General features: G+C 42.3%; 1 protein-coding gene across 1 annotated transcript in view; it reads left to right on the top strand.

Annotated features, from left to right (window-relative positions):
* Positions 1–2,845: 2,845 nt before the first annotated feature.
* The window catches only part of plxdc2b (plexin domain containing 2b), a 117,823-nt gene continuing 105,777 nt past the window's right edge, over positions 2,846–14,891 (top strand). The window contains exon 1 of the mRNA XM_015954647.3: positions 2,846–3,252. Coding sequence (XP_015810133.3) covers positions 3,162–3,252 — 91 coding nt within the window. The 5' untranslated portion in view covers positions 2,846–3,161. The remainder of the gene's footprint in view (positions 3,253–14,891) is intronic.

Genomic DNA, 14,891 nt, shown 5'->3' with positions numbered 1-14,891 from the left:
GTTATATAAGGGGATGAAAATAGACCAAGCATGAAATGATAGAAAGAATTCAAGGAACACTATGTAGTTTTGGCTTGCTTTTAGCACCCCTTGTGTTCGTTTTATTTCACTGTTGTAAAAACGAAACTGAAACGCTCCTAAAACTCTTCTGTATATTCTTTCTGTGTGTTGATTCATAAATCGTCTTCTTTTTTCTTATGTAACACAGAGCAGTAATTAGATTTTTTTTTACCTTCGGCTGGCATGTTTCGGCTGGAATGTAAAAAAAAATCTAACTACTGCTCTGTGTTAAATAAGAAAAAAGAAGATGATCGTGAAACTCTCCTCCTCGCTGTGCGATCATGTTTTGAACATCTTAATCAAACTCTCCTCAACCTTCATTGGTGTCTACAGGAGCGGTTCACCACTAAATCAAACAAATCAGCTGTGTTCACTAAAACATGCACGAAGCCTGCTGGAAGCACACTCCAGCACTAGCATGTAAGTTCCACTTTACTAATGACTAACGGAGCTTCTGGTAAATAATAGTTTGACCAAGATCCTGAGAGGAGGAATCAGGTGACCACAGAGAAAGTTTGTAGTGTGTCGACAAACTGAAACACAGATTCTGAGCAGTGGGTGACAGAGCTGAGGCCGGGCGTGCCGGCTGGTGAGCTCAGCGGTAGCCGGGGTCCGCGCAACATGCTGAGGATTCGATGGAGTGTGAGGAAGGATTTCTGGTAAAAATAAGAAAGCTTCAATGAATATCTGCAAGTAAAAAGGAAGCTTATGTGGGTCTTAGGGTTATGGAGCGAGACATGATCACTACCAATTGACAAACGCGTTTAAAAATATGCTGGTGAAGGTTCTCAGTCATCCAGGTCACGATGATCCAAAGGGGTTCGGAAGAAACCAAAGAAGAACCAAAGAAGAACCAAAGAAACCAAAGAGTCCAGTTGCCTTCCTATTTAGAAATAATTACAAATGCAGGGAAGCTAACACATGCCAAAGCACATAAAAGTTGTACTTAATATTGCAATATAGGATGATCATTAGGTCTGCATCCAATTAGAATTCTTATTTGTTTCTGAGCTCATGTGATTCAGAAAACTCCAGGGGTCTCATTTATAAAACATTGTGTAGAATCCTTACTAAAACCGTACTTAAGCTCAGCAAAATAAATGTACTTATGCCAAGTAGGTTTGTGATCTTTCAAACATGGAGTACGCATAGCTGCACGCAATCTCCACTTCATAAATCAGAAACTATCTAGAAAGGTTCTCAGCTGCTTTTTAGTCACATCCCGCCCTCACCACCCCCACTTACTGCCATAAATAGTCAATGCAAAGTGCCTTGTGGATCTTATGCATATACATAAGCCGACTTGTTGCAGCATTTCGATCACGACTGCAGATCAAGGAAGCGCTATTTCACAAGCATAAATTCAGGTACCTGTGGGTGAGGTGGAGAAATGAAAGGAAGTGCATTTGCAAATCAAATAAGAGAAAATCCATGCAGTGGCACAGCATTGCTGAAGCCGTCAATGCTGTGAATTCTTCAGAGAGATCTGTGGTGGATATATAAAAAAATTATCTGACAAGGATTCAATCCCCAGACTCCCAGGTGAAAGTCACGTGCGCTAACCAGTCAGCCAAACTCAGATCTTCATTGCTCGAGCAGCCAGGGCACATCGGCGCATCACCAATCAGGTCTCAGTGACAGGACGCTCACACTGTCACAGACGCATGACATTCTGTCTCAACCTGTCCCCCTGCTGATTTTCTGCATTGCGTATTCTGCGCTTCAGGCTGTGTGTGTGTGTGTGTGTGCGTGCGAGCGTGCGTGCGTGCATGTGTGTGTGTGTGTGCGCGTGCGTGCATGCGTGTGTGTGTGTACGCACGTGTGTGTGTGTTCGTGCGCGCGTGTGGGGGTCTTGTTCTGTGTGAAAACGAAGCAGTACAAGTGATAATGCTGCAGGATTTCATAATTTTATCCTTCTCAGCAGCAGCTCTGCAGGTGCTCTCCATGTCCAAAATGTGCGTAAGCCAGGTCCTTAGTCAACTTAAAGTTGCACACATTTTTCCGCTAAGTTTTCTTTCATAAATCCCAAAGTTTGTGTGGAAAGTTGCTTACGCAGTTTTCAGACCCTGTTTTGTGCGTAAGCAAGCTTGATAAATGAGGCCCCAGATCGTGACTTGATTCTTATTGTTTGTTTTTGTTTACCTCAGATAAAGTTTTTCTTTGTTTCTTTTGAGGCTCCACCGTTATAATAAATGCTAACCAGGTATAGCCGTCTGTCCTGAGTGTAAACATGGATTACTATGATGTGATTTTGTGAGACTTCAGGGGAGTTGTTTGGACACTCTGAAGTTGCAAGTGTAGAATTTTTGCCTCAAGGTAGCGGAGGGGTCTGAGTGACTTTTCATTAACCCTGTAAAAGGTCGTTTTACATTATTTAAAATATGAAAAACTTTGTTTCCCCTTAAGAATTTTGCTTTTACCTGAAGTTCATTGCTGTTATCGCTTTTGACACCTGAAGAGGGCGCTCTAACTGCCCAATCTGGCTGTTGGCCAGTTTTCTAACAACCCTTTTCCTTTTAATAAATGTGGGAAATTGTGTTTAATCCATATATGTATATGACGATGGTTTAATCTTATAAATAAACAATGAATATAAAGATTAAAAGTAATTCTGAACCCTACAATCCACTTTAAATACTCTTTTATAAACCAGTAATGAAACCAAAGTCTCTGGGACGGCTCCAAACCCTCTTGTAACAATTTACACCAACATTCATGCGCGCCCTTCGGCTCCTGTCATTGGCTTAGAGGAGCTGATGACGGAGAGCGCACAGTCCTCTCCAGACAGGAGCGCATTGATTGTGTCTCACCTCCGACCACTTGAAGAGGAGAACACGACGCGGGGAGATGCGGTGAACTCTTCCCTTTAATTCTGGCAGTATTTATTTTCGGTTTGATTTGGAGGCGCCGTGTGCCAGCCAGGAGCGCGCAGAGTGGCGCTCGGAGGAGACAAAACAGCACCACAGCAGCAGCTCAGTGCGGCGCAACGCAGGTATCGCTTTCAGCAGGAGCGGAGTGAGCGTTTCGGAGTCCTCTCCAGTGCAGGAGACACAGGGAGTGTAAAAAGCTGCGGGATTCTGGGGAGAAACCACAACTTAGATATGGCCGCTGTGAAGACGCTGGACTTGGTCGTTGGAGTTTTATTTCTGCTGTTTGTGTTGAGCGTGCAAGCGGAGATCCCAGCCGGTGGAGGTAAGCGTCTCAAGCCTCAACCACAATTGTTTGGATCCAGTTCTGTTTTAACTTCAGCTTCTGTGGACAATGTATTAAAACAGACGCAGGTGGACACGCGCGTAAAATGACCAGACTCTAATAAGAAAGTTGGGTTGTTATTTTATTTTTAGGCTCTCGTGACCCACAAACCTCTCCTTATCTAGAGCAAAGGCTGTTTTTCTCCATCTTTATCATATTTTCACAACAAGGACCGGTTAATCGCTTTGCTTATATTTCGCTTTATGAAATATTTTCACAAAATTCTAATTGTCTGAGATTCTGAATGTGGGCCCGGTTTCATAAGCTGTAAGCATAACCATCACAATTATGACAAATAAAAGCTTGAAATATCTCGTTTTGCATCTAATGAGTGCATCTCATATATTAGTTTCACCTTTTGAATTTCTGGTAAAAAAAAAAAATAAAACTTTTGCACATTTTCTAATTTTTAGAGTTTCATCTGTATTTAATAATTGCAAAAAGTTTGCAGCTTTGCTGTATTTCACAGGTTGGGAACTGTTGGTAACATAACATAATGTTGAGAAAAGCTTAAAAGAGTTTTGAGTCACATAGAACTGGTATAAATGATACGACATAATTACCAAAAACACATAGCAAAAATTACACATATCTTTTTACAGTTCAGTCATAAAAGTGATAATTTTTTAGTGGAAAATCTCTCTCCAAGTTGTCTCTCTGTTAGCCTTAAGGAAACTAAATAGAAAAAGGTTTTGAGATGGGTTCCAGATTCTCAACATGATTCTGATACAGTTGTGAGAGAAAATTTCTACTGAAACCTTTTGAACGTCCTCACATTGTTTACAGTTTGGACGTGGGGCTGCTGACATTGATATATTTAGGTGGTAATAGGAATACATCAGAAGTGCTTCTTAATCCCACATATTCCACCTGTTCCCCATGATGGTTTGACTCTATTAGTGCTACTGATTGTCACTGGTCCTATTCATGAGAACTTTCTGTGCAGCTGAGGTGTGGAGGGTGTTGTTTGTTGGCGGTAAGATCTTTTCTCTGTTTTCTCTGCAGACACAAGACACGTGGTCAGGATTACGTTTTGCAAACTTGATCATGAATGCTGTTTGTAATTTGTCACCAACAGTCACAGCCAGCTGAGGTGCTGGCTTTAAAAAATCACCTTCTGATTCTTTGGTTTCCAAAATTTACAGAAGCTCTTTGCATTATGGAGGACAAAAAATGACATAAGCATGAATAACTGTTTAATTTTATTATGAGTATTATGAGCTATATAAAGGTCGGCCATGGGGGTAATGGGGGGGGGGGGGGGTGCAGCTTTGCCCTCTTAGCCCCCAATCAATGCCGCCCCTGAGCTGAAGTCACCAGAAGTCTTTTTTAATCTCAAATCTGAGCACATGTCATTGAGAAGGTGTGATAAGCTCCTGCCAGTGTGGACTCACTCTGCACCTACAGGCCAGCGCTTGTTTCCCACAGCTTTTGTTGTTGGCAGTGAATATTCACCGCACATCAGATGGCGGTTGGAAAAATGCTCGTGCGCTGACTGTGACTTGGAAAATAGACTCGCACGTGTGCAAGTGCCCGCTGCTGCAGAGTCGCTGGAATGTTTGTTTTTTTCTAAGATGAGGCGGACACACGCACAAATGTTTTTGGTCCACGTTCAGCCATGTTTCTGCACACATCGTGCTTCTCCTTACAGCATCAACATTCAGGTGTGAGCTGGACATAGTTGCATTAAGTAGGACAATATTTTTAGACGTGGTGAGGTGCTCCCTCCTCATAGGCTGACTCCCTTGCTGCTGGAAGCAGGAACCCCTGTCCTTGCTTTGAGACCTTTATTAACATATGGCATTTTCACAATCAGCTAGTCCACAGAGACGATGTAGGTAAAGTAAAAATATGGGAAAGGTGTCCTGCATCAACATAAACTCAGATGTCAGGAGAAGTTGAAGGGTTCATTTGCCCTCCTCGCGCTTATTATATAGATGAGCTTTAAAGAACATCTGGGCAAGATTACACAACTTCCTGTCAGCTTAATGCATCCTTCTTTTGAGCTTTCAGTCTGCCTCTGTTGTGTTTACTCCATGATGCGCTCAGCAGCGGCACTCTTGTAAAATTGGAGCTGAAATTTGGGGTCAATTTGCTCTCCGGTGCTTTTCTCAGAATGGAAAAAGAGAGAGATGTTCCACTACAGGCAGGAGAGTGTCTGCTTGAGCGATATGTGGGAGTCTGCGAAGCATGGAAGAGAGTTTTGGCTCATTTAGGGATGTGGTCTGATTTAAAAGTCCGTGTTGGAGGCTGTTAATGTGCAAAGATTGTGGTTGTGTGTGGAATTTGTTTTTGGTCATGGATGCTGAGAGTTGACTCGAGGAGCTTGAAAAAGCCTCCTTGCAGGCTGCAGCAGCGTGGACGTCTCCCACCCGGATGCTCTGTTGCTCATCTATCATACTGCCAGCAGCCGCCTCTGCAATCAAACAAACACACGCTCAGCCACATGGGTAGTGTGTGCTGCAGGCAACTCTGGATCTATGAGGGCTCTAATGAATTACATGACTGTAGTGGATCTGATTTAGTAAAAGAAGTGCCTTCCACTGAGATTAAAGGAATGTTTCACTAACAATCGGTCTATAGTTAGTAACATAAAAAAAAATAATTCAGCTTTAGAGGAAAAAGGTACGTGACTTTCTTACCGGGTCTTTCCACCAGATAGACGCTTTTTACTGCATAATGAGCGGTACGTCGCTTCTCACCGTGAGATGCCAAACGGCAGCAAAAGGGTTCCTGCGAGGTCACAAAATGACAGGAGAATTGCAAGATGACGTGTGAAATCACCTGTTCATGTGATAGCTAATAATGAGAAAGAGGGCTGCTTGTATCCCAAAAAGTCACTTATTTATTTTCCGTTGTGTTTACCTCGGCTACAGAGGCATCACAGGTAATGATATATTTATTTATTTATTTTTACTAGTGAAGCGACTGGAACCGAAGGAAACCATTGGACCATCCGGTTGTCAGTCTCGCCGAACCGCTGCACTTTCTCGGGTCCTCCATTCATTACACACTCTCATATTTAGCAACAGAATACCACTGGTGTGAGAGGTTCCCCGCTCAGTAATATCAGAGAAGGAGAAACAGCCGGCTGCTACGTCTTTGACCTTAGGACAAACCACCAGAGTCCCAAAAAGAAAAACATAGTTTGAAGTCATGGACAACAAAAGACGTTTGGATCTAGAAAAATGGCCACTCATGTTTCCTCCGTCATTGCGTGTTTCCAGTTCCGGCAGCAACTTGCACGGAAGATACCCGAGGGGAGGGGTGAGTGTTCCGTGACCATGTTTGCATTCAAAACCTAGCTTGTTCGCAGATTCGTTGTAACAGCTTTAACTGTTTTGACTGCTTAATATACTCAAGTTAGTAGGTTAGCTTTTCCATCTTTAAGCTAGGTTTTTATTTTTTACTTCAGACAATTTTATCTTGTGTTTTAAGTCTGTTTATTTTTGCTCATGAGTGGAAATGACACATTTATGAGTCCATATAAAATAAGTTTTTCTGAAATGTAAGTGATTGTATTTGAATGTTTAAACTTTTAATAAAAGTGACAGCTTTCACGTTTTAATGTCATGATTTGACAGGCGCTTTATTTGATTAGCTGATTATTTTCTAACATCTCTATGACCTCATTCTTGGAAACGCTGATTCATTTTATTATTCTTATTTGTGAAACATTGTGACATAAGTCTCTGTCGCATGTCTCTCTTCTCTTTGCCAATCTTTTTTTAAGACAATTTCTGCCTCCAGACTGTAGCGTCCAATCTTGAGGAGATCGTACGCCTTCTTGAAATCCTGCTCCCAACATTCCCCCCCCCCCCTCCCCCGCCCCCCGGCTCACATTTTCTGACACTGCACATTTCAGAGCGACAGAATGAGTTAGCTTCCTTATTGGCCCTCTGAATGACTTGCTGAAAGGATCTCCCATGAATGAATGAATGAATGAAGGGGGTGGGGTAGTTTAAGGGGGTGACAGACAGGGAGGGGCAGCTCAGGCGGCGGTGGCAAGGGTTATTGTGCTGCTCCGCAGTTCTTGCCGTCAGCCCCCCCCCGCAAACATCAGCATCACCAGGTTCCTGCATTAGTCACGCTCGGCCCTCGACGCTCAAGTCCCCTCCTCTTTTAGTGCGAGAAGAAGCTCAGCCTGACGGTTTGAGGGGCCTGGAGCTCCAGAGTGAGTTCAATAGGCCGAGAGACAAAGAGCAAAGAGGCCGCTGGTTAATGAAGCCCGGCTTGGTTAAGCTCCTCTTTAGGCTTCTTCTCAAAGTCTCCAAACTATTGAGGCGCCCCGCCTGAGTTCTCACATCTTTTAGGTTCTCTTCTGTGAGATTTTATTAGTCGAGTCAGGGCAGCAAGCTTTGAAGACGTCAGGGCAACAAGGCTTTTGATGCTTAAAGCAACACGGATGTTGAAGTTAGGGGTTCAGTAAAAGCTGACAGGCATTTTCCACTCATAACAAACATCCTCCTCTGTTTGGGCGGCTGTTAAGCTGCCAGAAGACCGCAGCCAGGCTGTTATCTGCTCCGCCTGTTGATGCTGCTCTATAAGAAACAGCAGAGCCTCAGCTGAGGAGCGAAAAACCTAAATGGGTTTTATTTAGGTGGGAGGAGATGAGTTTTCTTTGGCTCCAAGGGGAAGGTTTGATGCAATAATGAAAAAAACGGAAGAAGAAAGACAACGGCTGTTGTTTTTCAATCTTTGTTGTGCAAACTAGAGATATGATGATAGTGGGATAACAGAAATGTATTCATGATATGAAAAACAAGCTGTAAAATAGAGTCAGAGTGTTGCATGTGTTTGAAATTGATGATGACACCATGTCTTGTTGCACATTTCCATACTAATGAGACTTGTTTTTATTTACAAGGGAGGTGAAGTGGATTATAATTCAGTTTCATAGTTTTGTTACTCCACATCACGCTTGTGGAGAAAACCCAAACTCAAATATCTGTATTGTGTTTTCTTTACAAAAGGATCCAACAACTGATGGTTACAGAAAGATTTATTGTAAATCAGAACCAAACGATTACCGTTTCCTGGCTGGAGAGTGTTTATAACAGAACTCTACCTAAATCTTGCTCCGATTACTTTTGGACAACAATCTGATACAGTTAAGACAACATGGTACAAACAAGTAGATCAGCCTACACAGACAGACATGTTTTCTAAATGTTAGCAGACATTCTGTCTCCAAACAAGATAAAGTTAATCAAGTTTTCATATCAAATGGGTCAAATCTTGACTCTTGAGCTTCTGGATGAACAGAAAATCTAACTTCATTCATTATTTTAATTTATCTAGGTTTTTATTTTTATTTTAGTTTGATTTGATGGTCTTTTTTATTTTAATTAGTTAATTGATTATTAGGGCTTATTGGGTGGGGACTGGCATCTTATCCAAGGATGCCTCTGCCCCTTCTAGGGGGGATTTGAACCACCAACCTATAGATCTGTGGACACTACCCGTTTGGCCATAGCAATCCCGTATTGATGGTCTTTAACCGTAAACATCAACAACTTGAACTGATGTTAAAAGTGGGGCAGCAGTAGCTCAGGAGGTAGAGCGGGTTGTTCAGTAATTGATAGGTTTACTGATTGTCTTGTAAAGGGCCTTGGGGGGGGGGTTTAGAACCCCAAAAGTGTGCTTTACAAATACAGGCCATTCACTATTAAAAGTCAGAAGCTGAAGAAGACATGAGTCATTGGAAAAGGTTTTACCATTCTAGGTTGGCGAGTGTAGTAGAGTACACGGGGGGCAGGACCTCCAGTCGACTTTCCAGTACAGTTTCTCAACGTTGTGCTCTTGCTAAGGTAAACAACTCCTCCTCAGTCGTACGCCACTTTTAGAAAACACCATTCCGGAAAATCAGCGTAATACTGCCGCCAATGTGTGTCCATGACAGCTCTGTGGCGATGTGGGAAATTAGCGGCATTTGTGCTGCCACGCTTGGTAGTAATATAGCCGCAATGCCGGACTTGTAAATGAAGATTACACCTTAGCAGTGCAGAGACCACCCCCACACCCCCTTTATACTTAGCCTGGCCTGCCAGACTCGTCCTCTGTTTAATTCTGCACAGAGAAAGAGTCTGGTAACTCACAGGCAGAGAGGCACATCAGGGGCGGGACTAGGCAGCTCAAAAATAACCGATCAGAGAAAAGATGGAAATGTACCACATGACGCTGTAGTTTTTTAGTTCTTTTGTGATACCATCTTCTTTGCTTAAATGTTTTCTAAACACCATGTCTGAACGTTGGTGATGCCATTGTTGTCCTGGCGAGTGTTGGCCATGGTCCTTCAGCTTGAATTCTTCCTCTGGGAAACAGTCCCTATACATGCCTCTTGAGGTGCCTCTACCCTTGACCATACCATTCTTGATGACTTGATGGAACTTGCTGACCTTGTTGCCAAATCCTTCCCTTCTTGTTGCCAAAGCTATCAGCATATCATCATAACTCCAACAGTTACAAGGCATTTCAACATCCATTATAGAAATAGTTCAACGTACTGTATTTCTCAAGTTTAGCTGATTTTATGTTCAAGCTGAGTTTTTATTGGCTGATTTAGCCAAGTCAAGTCTTGGAGAAATCGAGTGCTGGCACCCACACACCTGACACGCACCAGTTATTGGCCGGTATTTGAAAACAGTAACTTCAGTCACAAGTTGAATTTTTTATGTTGCATGGCATAAAATAGTTGGCTGTTTGTCATTCAACCATTAAGTCAGTATATAATGAGTCCCTTTTGACTAAATTCTGGCTAAACATTTTTAAAAGCTAAGGATGCGAATGAAAATGGAGCTATTTGACTAAATACATAGACCCGTTAGATCGTGGCTAGAGATGCACCAAAACTTTGGCTGTGGATTGTCAGAATCGGAAAACATTTAGCTTAATTGGACAGTAAAAAATTAGAAACTCCAAACTCTTATTTTTTTTCCCATTTGAGAAGGCACCGTTGCCAAGCAGCAATAAAAAAAAGTTCAGGTATTTTCTCAGTCGATGAACCCAACCCTAAGCATTTATTCGCACCAGCAGGAACAAACCTTTAATATGCAAGTTTCTTCCTCAAGGGTCGTAACCTCCATGCTTTTTTCTCTAAGATAAATCATAATAGGCCAGAATCAATATTAACTGTTCAAAGATGTACACAGAAGTATAAACTCTTAGCACTAGCGTGAATCAAGATCTTTTTTAAAGTTTTAGGGACCAAAACATTTAAAATGTGTTAAAATATACTTTTGCATTTTGATTGCTTGAGTAAATACAGTAATTGTTTTTTTCCCTTTTAACTGGATCAAGTTAGGGTTTGGGTTAGGGTAACTCCAGCAGCCTCCTGGTACTTTTAACTTTCATCGCCAAAGTCCTGAAAGTAATTCAAAGATTTGATGCACACAGGCAGCTCCTTAAAAGTTAACTAAGTGTTAACATGCCTTTTATCGTGATAGCATATAGAGTTCAGGCAGCCCAGGCATGTTGGAGAGAGATTAGCTGTTTGCCAGCCAGAGAAAGCTTCAGCAGCGATGAATTGGCTATGTCCCACAAAGGCAAGTCACTCTCAGGGTTGACAGCATACTTCTACATGCCTCACACTCCTCTCACACACTGTTTATCTGTGTTTGTCTGACACTCTGCTGTAGTTTCCACTGCTGGTGACAAGTGCTAGCTGCTAACTTCTTATTTAGCAGAAATCTGAAATCAATTTTAAAGTCAAATTTTCACTCCTGGTTCAAATTCCTCTGACTAGTGCAAATATGTCAGATGTTTGTTCTGTTTGGTTTGTCGAATGTGCCTTTAGCTGTGGTTTTGTTTGTTCAAAATGTTTATCTTCAGATTTGTTTTTGCATAGCAGCTTAAAAACCGATGATATGACGTGTAGCTGTAGCAACATTAACTGAAATAATATTGCCACCTTTTGCCATCAGCTATTTGCTGATGAATCTTTTTAGTTGGATTTTATTTTTTTATAAAATAATGTTACATATCATTATTTATTATGTTACAATGTATTCATATTCATATTCATATTCATATTATTATTATTATTATTATTATTATTATTAGGGCTGTCTGATATTATCAGCCCATTTTAAGCATCAAAATGTAATATCGAAGTAGATTCGCTGCTCCTCCACATCGAGAGGAGCCAGTTGAGGTGGCTCGGGCATCTGGTCAGGATGCCTCCTTGGTGAGGTTTTGTGCAGGACACAGCTGGTGTATTTGAGCCATTACCGCTGTGTCCTCTCTGCCTGCAAAGCTGAGTCCATAAATGACGTCATATATGCAGATACTGGATCTTTTTTCGGGTTTCCTGCAATTTGAATTTTAAAGAAACGCATCTTGATTCTGGGTTTAAAAATGCATTGTAATTACTGCCTTACTGACAATTGTACCGAGTAAATATTACCATGTTCTCTCCCTGTAATGCCTTACATTACCGCATTACAGCAAAAAGCTATGCATTACAGTAATTAATTACTTTTGTACCACGTTACTCTCAACACTGTGAACCAGACTGCAGCACCAGGTATGTCAGCTCAATTTTTTCTAAGTCCCAACAAGAGCAGCCCGCCAGTCTGAAATTACAATTGGAATATTCTGGCCACAGAGGTCGATAGGGGCTGGGTGGCCTTTCATTCACCCTGTAAAGGGGCATTTTAACACATAGTGGCTCAAGAAAATTATTTAAAAATATGAAAAAGTTGCTAAGTATTTCTTAATATTACCGTTGGCACTACTGAGATGTCAGTTTTATTGAAACTTACATTATTTTTGTGAGCCATTAACAATCTAACCTTTCTCAGTGGCCTAGTGGTAGAGTGTCCACCCTGAGACTGGGAGATCAGGGGTTCGATTCCTGGTCGGGTCATACCAAAGACTTTGAAAAAATGGGACCCAATGCCTCCCTGCTTGACACTCAGCATTAAGGGGTTGGATTGGGGGGTTAAACCACCAAATAGTTCCTGAGCGCGGCTGTGTCTGCAGCTCACCGCTCCTCCAGGGGATGGGTCAAATGCGGACAACACATTTCGCACACACACACACCTGTGTGTGTGACAACTAATGGGACTTTAACTTTACCTTTAACCCAGAAATATGATGCTTGGAGTTGATGAAATCCCCTCTCCACCTGTGTGAATGCCACCCATTTCATAACATAACTCTACATTCCCAGCAAAGCATCGTGAGCCACGAAGACAAAGAAAACAGCATTTGCAGCAAAACCATGCCGAATACAACCCCTCCTCCCAGTACACCTAATTATCCTTTGGGAGAGCAGTTAACGCACACGCACATGCACACACTCACGGACCACTTGGATGGAGAGAAGACAGCTGAAATTAATTATTGTCCCAGTTCTGTTCATGACGTTCACCTACCAAACATAACCATTTAGCTAGCAGCTAGCTGTTAGCATTTACTGACATGTCTGACCTTCCATTGGGTGGTTTTATCATAGGAATTGTGTCGGTTTGAATAAGTTATCCGTTTAACAAGCAGTTTGTGAAATCAGTCACATTTTAGCATGGGGTTTAAGAGCTCCTGAGGATAAAAGCCAACAATTTCTGACGATTATACTCTTCTTGCGGAAGACTGGACAATGAGTCTGTTCTCGCAGATAGAAATAAAATTTTTGGTTCAAGGCATTAATTCACTTTCAGATTAGAAAGAAAGAAACTCCTTCTTCACAACTGTGGCGATTAAACTTCCCGCTAGCTACACAAAGAGACGGGGGGTTAGTGTTTACAGGCCAGGGGAGGACAGGTCTGGATTCAACACTATTGGGCCATTCTAGGGCTGTCGCGATTGAGGAATTCCCCCTGCGGTGAGTCAGGGCAGCTCAATATTGCGATATGCGATATTATTGCACCCCGTTTTTATTTATGTACTTAGCAAATTTGTTTGTTAATTACTAAACTCATGGCAATATTTCATTTGAAACATTGTGCTTACACATTTAAAAAATGTTAGAAAAAAATACATGGCCATTTTTAACACTTTATTGAATGTAGATCAAAGGGCAGTAACGGCATTCTCTGACTGAACTTAAAAACAACATTCAGGAGGTTTAACTTTGAAATGCAAATTTGGCTGCAACATCTAACAGAAATAAAAAAAAGTGCCCTACTATCTCCTCGATCAGCGCGGACTTTACCTCTCAGCATGCGCTGTCACGAGATTTAATCAAGTGCGGTAATTGCGGTGGCACGTCATGCAGCGTGGTGGGTTTCTTAATATCGCGATATATTGTTCTTGCGATTATTGCGACAGCCCTAGGCCATTCCCATCTGTACCGGGTCAGCCCGGGCCGGGTAGCCCCAGTCGGCCCCAGCCTGGCCCGGTTGATTCCATACATCCTTAAGCCTTAAACCCATGTGGGCTGATTCTACCCACCATTCAGAGGCTTGCTCTAATGGAAGGTGTGAATTTGCTGTCAGCAGTGGGTGTGTTGGCCCTGGTCAGCCTGAAGCAGACCCCCTTGAGAAGAGGGCTGAGAATGAGCCTTGGTTGGCCCAGAAAAATACCAGGCCACCCAGATATGTAAACAACCTATGCTACCCGGCCCGGGCCGACCCGGTACAGATGGGAATGGCCCATTAGTGGATGGGGAGAAGCGAGGCAATGATGACTCAAACTGGCCTTTTGCAATAGCTTAGCAGAGCTGGAGCAGAGAGAGCAGAATGCATTCATGAAGCCAAAACCCACTTTAGGGGTGTTTTTGATGAGGAAAAAAAATATAACAAGGTCAAAAGCTCCAAAAAGTGGATTTTGCATGATATGGGACCTTTAAAACTAAAGGTTGTTCTCGTAGTCTGATAACGTTCAGTATTTTAGACCATGTTTATTTTACACCATGTCCACCATGTTCTTGCTATGGGTCAAACTTTGCTGCTTTTGTTTCTCTACCTGGAAAGTGTCTTGGTGTCCCATATCCACAAGTCTCTAACTGTCTCCAAACTCATCCTGACAAAGAACAAATATGCCCTAAAGCAATAGCTTTCACATTGCAAAACAGGCTGTGAGATAATGATGAGGTAGGTTTTTTTTGAGGGTGAATCAAATGTTTTCAGCTACCAGGGTATTTCTGTGAGCGACGACGTCAGGGTTCTAGTTTCTCAGCTTGACAAAATAAATCGTCAGAAAGTGACACTTGTTGGGCTTTTCCTGTGAACATGTTGAATTAAAACATTTGATGTGTAAAACACCCCTAAAAAAGATACATTGATTCGAATTTATTGGTTATGCTGCGGCACAGATTTACAACTGGCCATTGTTTGTTTCTACTTTTCCTGGACAAAGAATGATCATTGTTCCTGTTTTGCTAATTCCCTGCCCACATTAGTCTTGAAGATTCACCACTTGCTGCACATCTGCAAGGCAGCTCATCACTTCACCGTTCAGGAATCAGGGCTGGATAAAGACATCTTCCTGCTTGCCAGAAGAGGTTCAGGTCAGGATCTTGTTTAGAGCTCACGGTGCTGAATGGGGTCGTACTGTTGACTGCAAGAAAAATATGGACAAAACTTCTATATAGATTTCTGAGGCTTCGACTTGACGCCAAGCGGGTGGTTCCGATCACC

The sequence above is a fragment of the Nothobranchius furzeri genome, chromosome 7, assembly GCF_043380555.1.
Source record: "Nothobranchius furzeri strain GRZ-AD chromosome 7, NfurGRZ-RIMD1, whole genome shotgun sequence".
NCBI classification, from domain to species: Eukaryota; Metazoa; Chordata; class Actinopteri; order Cyprinodontiformes; family Nothobranchiidae; genus Nothobranchius; species Nothobranchius furzeri.
This window is presented reverse-complemented; position numbering and strand designations above follow the sequence as displayed.